Genomic DNA, 6,000 nt, shown 5'->3' on the forward strand with positions numbered 1-6,000 from the left:
AAGACAACTTAGAACAGCATTCACCATCAAACTTTTGTCATTCAGGAATTTATTTCTTATATTGCTCTGAAAATAATTTGAAAGTTGAGAGTAATTTTGCAGGATAAATATCAGATTTGATATCTGATTGGTTTTTGTTTAAATATTATTTACAGACCCACATACATAACAACACAAATGAACCCACTGGATAAATGAGGTTATTCTTGGTAACAACTATGCCACCACAAGTAATCAGCATAGGTTTATTAAAAGCTGCCTGATTGACTGACTTAAGCTTTCTAATATACTTCCAATTGCTTGGCATGCCTTTCACAGAAAATTTTCACCCTGGCTAGTGCTTCCTCTAGGGAGAACTGATCAACAGCAAAGGTTATTCGGAGCCAATTTTTTAGCCCAACGGCAGTTCCTGTGAAACAGAATCAATGTAATTACCAATTGTCAGTAACTATGAGTTCATTGATATGCAAGTTCAGAATGGAAAACTTAATTGAATGCCATAGACCGATAAGTAAAATGTTCAAATTTGTTTGTTTCTTACCAGGAAGAATGATAACAGATTCCTCTTTTGCCAGCTTGAAACAGAAATCGATATCATCACTGATATCGTCAAGGGATGACACATTAAGTTTCACCTGCATCAAATTGATAAAAATAAAAATACACTTATAAGGTTAACTTTATAAGGCTTTTCATTACAATCACACTGAACTGCTAATTCTGCTATTTCCTTACCATTACAGCCATTGATCCCTCTGGTTTGTAGGGGCAAGTAATGCAAGGAATCTCCTTTATCCATTTGTAGCAGATGTCTGAGCTATTCTTCAGTACATTTATAGTTTCCCGGAAGAAAACCTCATCAGTTTGCTCAATGATGCGAGGAACAGCTGCCTGATACAACAAATACATTGTCTAGATGAGAAATAAACCCCTTGATCAAATTTGGAGTGTTCCAAAACAGTTTAATGCCTAATCACAAGTTTATTTGCTGCAAACTTTATTTGCTAGGAAGCTATAGATGTGTAATGTTATAGTATTATTTTCCTCTAGTTAATTCTTGTTTTTAGTTAGATATTTCAACTGATTTGTGATGAAATTGCTTGTTGATGAATTGGTATCTTTAGTTACAGGAACTAACTGTTGCAGATAAAAGAAAGTAAATTGAGGTGCTCAAACCTGAATGAAGGTTGCAGGGCCTCCCAGAAGATCAAAGTACTTCTTGATACGCTCAACAACCTGAGAAGAACAGATCATGATGAAAAAAAATACTCCAAGAGATGTAAAAAACATAAACCAGGTGTACGCAACAATTATGAGACAAGTAACAACAGCCCTTGTAATAACAGGAGAACTCAAAGTAAAAGCTGTCAGAGAGTTGATTTCGTAAAAAGACAATGCCCCTGGGTAACAAAGGTCAACTGAGAACTAGACAACAGTAATCTAAAACAAATAATCCAAATTCTGCATAATAATTGCATCATCATTTTGGAAAATCCAACTAGACCTTGACTTAAAACAATTTTATCTGATGAAATCTCATTACAGTAATCATTTAGTTTGGTCAAAGCGTGAGAGAAGTTTATCTGTTAAATAAACACATCTTATCTTATGCTGTGTGACAGCTTGAATATGGCAAGTCTTTAAATCACTTATGCTGGTGTGATGAAATTCATCATTGTGAAGTTAAACAAGTACTCATATAAGCAGTTGTTGACAACATTGACTACATATACAAGAAAGACAGAAAGAACCTTTGGTTTTCTAAACATTCCGCTAGGATCACTTGTAACAAACCAACCAAGCCGCCATCCTGGTACAATCCACCTCTTTGATAAAGATCCAAGAGTAAGAACAGGAACGATTGAGCCAAAAACTCCCATTGGTACAAATGGCTTACTCCCAAAAGCAAGGTGGCCATAAACTTCATCAGCAATAACAAGAATATTTAGTTTGTTTGCAGTTTCTGCAATCTAATCACAGTACACAGGAAATTGAAATACCCCTTGATTAGATAAATTTAAATGTAAATTTAGTCTCTGAAGTCATAATTTTTGTAGCACATGAAGTTACATTTTAGTTACTAACCATCTTCAAATGTTGGTAAGAATATACATTTCCACAAGGATTTCCGGGGTTTATAACCACCACTGCGACAGTGTTTTGATCTGCAAGAGCGTCAACAGCTTCAAGATCAACCTCCCAGCCCTTCTCAGGCAGAAGATCAAAATAGCGAACCTCTAGATGTCTAAAACCAGCACTGAGTTCATAGATTGGGAAGCCTGGCCTTGGAAGCAAAATATTCGCACCTGGGTGCACAAGCATTGCCATCGCAACATCTATGGCTTGCGTGCAGCCACATGTGATAAATACATCTTCCGATGATAACTTGTACGGAAGATCACGGGAGAGATATTCAGCAACAGCCCTGTCAAAATCAACAATCAGAATATGAGGAAATTTCTCCCTCGAAAACATATCTACAGGGAAAACAGAGAGGAAACACCTAAATCAGTACTTCACTGCAAATTCTGGAACTTCAATATTAACTCAGTCAGTGGGAAACTGATGGTAAATTAAACAAACACAAGAGAAACTATTGGCTTTGAACTCAAACTTTATGAAATCAGAAGCTGCAGCTAGTTCATGTACAGATAAATTCACATTACAATCTTAAATAACCTCAAATTGAACTTGTTAGAAACAGAAAATTAAAGCTGCAATAAACAAATCCAACGAGAAGTAATTAAATTAGGGCTAAAGAAACCAATAAAAACCCAAAACAAAAGAAAAATTCCCACCCAAGTCGAACTTGGCCTGGTAAATTTCTGGATTAGATTCAATGGATTAATAAAATAATCAATTACTTCAAAACAAATAGCAATTAAACAGTCAATATGAACACTAGCAGTCTAGCATCAATCTCCAAAATCAAGAACTTGCATGTGAACCCAAGTAAAAAAAAAAAAAAATTAAAAAAGAAAGAAAAATACCTTCTTGTTTGAGGAAGACCAGAGGTGGGGGCATACCCATTGAATTTATCAGATTGAAGAGCATCAACAACGGCTTCAGGAGCAACATGAGTGGTGTGAAAGCAAGAATAAGCAGAAGGGTCACCCATACCCAGAGAGATAACTCTCTTATCGTCTCTATCGTCAGTGTTCTGCATTAAAAGACTGAGAATTCCCTTGATGGTGATAGTAGAATTCGTATCCACTCCATGCTGCATCGTTCCATTATTACTCTCCATGATAATTCTCAAACTAAACAGATTTTAAACACAAAAACCCCACTTTGACTTGTGAATATAAAATTTCGAGCTCTTGAGAGCTTAAAGGCTGGAGACGAAGTGCATGCCGCCCACCACACGTTGCAGCTTCCCTTGTATTCTTTGCATGGAAACAAATCCGCAGCTTTAATAGACATTAGACAACGTGTCACGATTATGGCTATGAATTTCATTCAATTAAATATTGGGACTAATTATTTATAAATAACCTTGGAATTTTCATGGTTAATAATTACAATAAAATTATAAACGCACACATTTAACACTGAATTTTAACAATTCGCTCACAATTTATCAACATAAAAAATCAATTTTTTAATTTAAAATTAGTCTCAAGTTTTGCTTTTGCATAAGATGAGAAGAAGTAGCCAGTAATATAAAAGTTTTTTTTAAATTTAAAATATATTTTTGTATTTTATAAAAATATAATAATTATTTTAAAACCGAACAGACCTTCAGTAAATCAACGTCCGTAACGTCGATTTTCTAAACTCTGAGAATTTCCAAGAAAGTTTCTTCTCAGACTCGATTGCATGCCAAGTGATTTGACAAACCAAGTGCAAGATCCCGAAACGAAATGAACTCCCTTCAGCAGCCGCAAATGACAAATCGGTGGCAAATTATTGAACACGAATCATTCTCAAGTCGTTTTCGTTTTCCTTTTTTTGACTGAATGCCAGGATAAGGGAAGAAAGAGTTCAACTTTTTCTTCCTTTTCGTTCCCACATTTTTGCAAAAAACAAACGATTTTCACGAAATGAAAGCACAAGGTTTGGTTTCCGTGTTTTCGAATTCCGATTTCAGAATTTTTGCAAGATTAGGGTTCCATCTCACATCAAATGCAAAATTAGCATTGATACAATTCTAATTCTAACAAATGCATCACAAAAATTTAAGAAAAATAATTAAAAAATAAACAAATTACTTTTTATGAGGAGATAATTTGCTCTCCAAACATATTGAAATCTGAAAGTGAAAACGAAAATGAAAATAAGTAGACATAGTAGAATAAAATCCCTATGATAAATGCCATAATTGGATTACTTTTTTCTATTATGTATCATATCATTATTAATAATACAAATATTAAATTTTTTTATAAATTTATAAATAATAATTTTTTATTATTTTATAAATTAAATAAAATATTAAAAATAATAAAAAATAAATTACCAAAATAATTTTTAAATTTTCCAACCATGTTTAAATGCAAAGGATTTTGGGAAGAAGTTTGACTTGATGAAACAATTTTGTCTGATGCAACACGTCAAACTCACGGACCACTTTGAAATTTAATTCAGATGGCTCAATCAGGGCCCACCCTGGCCCATAATCCATAAAGTCGTATAGTTGCGAAAAAAAATAATTACATGTTCACATTTTTTATATGGTATTTAAATATATAAAAGGTTTATTATTTTATTATTAAATATTATATTATTTTTAACCTAAAATTATTTAATTATATAATAACTATATATTTAAATTATATATCAAAATTATATATATCTAGTTTTATTGTAAGAGATAAAATTTGATAATCTTACTAGAGATATCTCTCAATTTTCAAGTCATATTTAGGATAATTTATATTCATTTCGATCAAACATTATCTCGAAACCACTAATATCACAATTGCAAACCTAAAGTCTTGAATAACGAATCAAATCAGGTTGATGTCTCCAGCACCGACAACTTCTTTTCTCTTCCTTCGAACGTTAGTTGATGTCTCTCATCCCCAAATCTCTTCGTATTTTCTCTTTGTTAGAGACAAAGAGATTCGGAGAGCGGAGATCATCATGTCCCATTGTATGCCAACCAATATTTTAGGGTAGAGAAAAAAGATAATCGATATCAAAGATAGTGGCTAGAGGTATAAAGGAAAAAACTTTCGGTTTGAGGTGGAAAAAAATTATGTTTTTTTCAAAATTAAAAAACTTTAGATAAAGATATAATTGTTAATTTTTAAAACTTATGAAGAAAATATAATAAATTTTTAATTTTTAATATTATTAATAAAATAATATTTTTATTTTTATTTTTAATAAAAAAAATTATATAATTATTCACTTATAAATAAGATTTTAAATTTTTAAAACTTTATATATATAATTTTAAAAATACGTTAAAACTTTTTTGCCTCAATAAATCATTTGACCTTTTTTTCAGATTTCTTTGGACGAGGACAGCACTATCAAGTTACCCATCACGAGCTCATTGCTGACTACGTGGCTGGATATCACCATCTATTTTCATGCGTTAATTATTATGTTAGGCTTCTAATGAAGTGAGAAAGATTGTCCTTAGCCCCCCGTACCCCATTCCAACACGCTTCATGGGCCCACGGCCCACTTCTCAATTTTGCTTTCTCTCCTTTGATAGCGGTATTTTTTTCAATTTCCCATTGTTAATAAGACAAAAAACTTATATTTTCTCAATAAATTAGATACATAAAATAAAAAATTCCTCTAAATTTTTTAAACAACCACAACCCACTTACTCAAACGACAATAAAGATAAGAGAAGAAAACGAAGAATAATTTGTAAATATAAAGAAATTAAGTACCTGAAAATTGAAAGATGGAGCTTGAATTTGAGGCAGGGGCAGGAAGCTTTTGAGCCGAAGGAAGCACAAAAATGGTAGAAATTTCAAACAAGATGGGGAGTGTGCGATGTGTCTCCAAGTGTGTAGGAGAGATAGTATATATAGAAAG

At 32.5% G+C, this 6,000-nt stretch overlaps 1 protein-coding gene across 2 annotated transcripts; it reads right to left on the minus strand.

The window, feature by feature from the left end:
• Positions 1-19: 19 nt before the first annotated feature.
• LOC123219249 (probable aminotransferase TAT2) lies at positions 20-6,000 on the minus strand. Of its 2 annotated transcripts, none has more exons than XM_044641090.1 (8): positions 5,853-6,000; positions 2,991-3,410; positions 2,086-2,425; positions 1,752-1,970; positions 1,177-1,236; positions 736-891; positions 542-635; positions 20-409 (listed from the first exon to the last, which is right to left on the minus strand). In XM_044641090.1, the coding sequence occupies exons 2-8, from the start codon at positions 3,245-3,247 to the stop codon at positions 282-284; spliced, it is 1,254 nt and encodes a 417-aa protein (XP_044497025.1). In that variant the 5' UTR covers positions 3,248-3,410; positions 5,853-6,000; the 3' UTR covers positions 20-281. The 2 variants fall into 2 exon arrangements, with proteins under 2 accessions (XP_044497025.1, XP_044497033.1); XM_044641098.1 differs by having other exon boundaries at positions 2,991-3,404; positions 5,853-5,962.

This window comes from Mangifera indica, chromosome 1 (assembly GCF_011075055.1).
Source record: "Mangifera indica cultivar Alphonso chromosome 1, CATAS_Mindica_2.1, whole genome shotgun sequence".
NCBI classification, from domain to species: Eukaryota; Viridiplantae; Streptophyta; class Magnoliopsida; order Sapindales; family Anacardiaceae; genus Mangifera; species Mangifera indica.

Coding starts and splice junctions, on each gene's coding strand:
- LOC123219249 (XM_044641090.1), bottom strand. CDS start 3,247: ATGGAGAGTAATAATGGAACGATGCAGCATGGAGTGGATACGAATTCT. Junction 2,426..2,990: donor GGTCTTCCTCAAACAAGAAG/GTATTTTTCTTT, acceptor TGATTTTGACAG/GGCTGTTGCTGAATATCTCT. Junction 636..735: donor AGGGATCAATGGCTGTAATG/GTAAGGAAATAG, acceptor AATTTGATGCAG/GTGAAACTTAATGTGTCATC.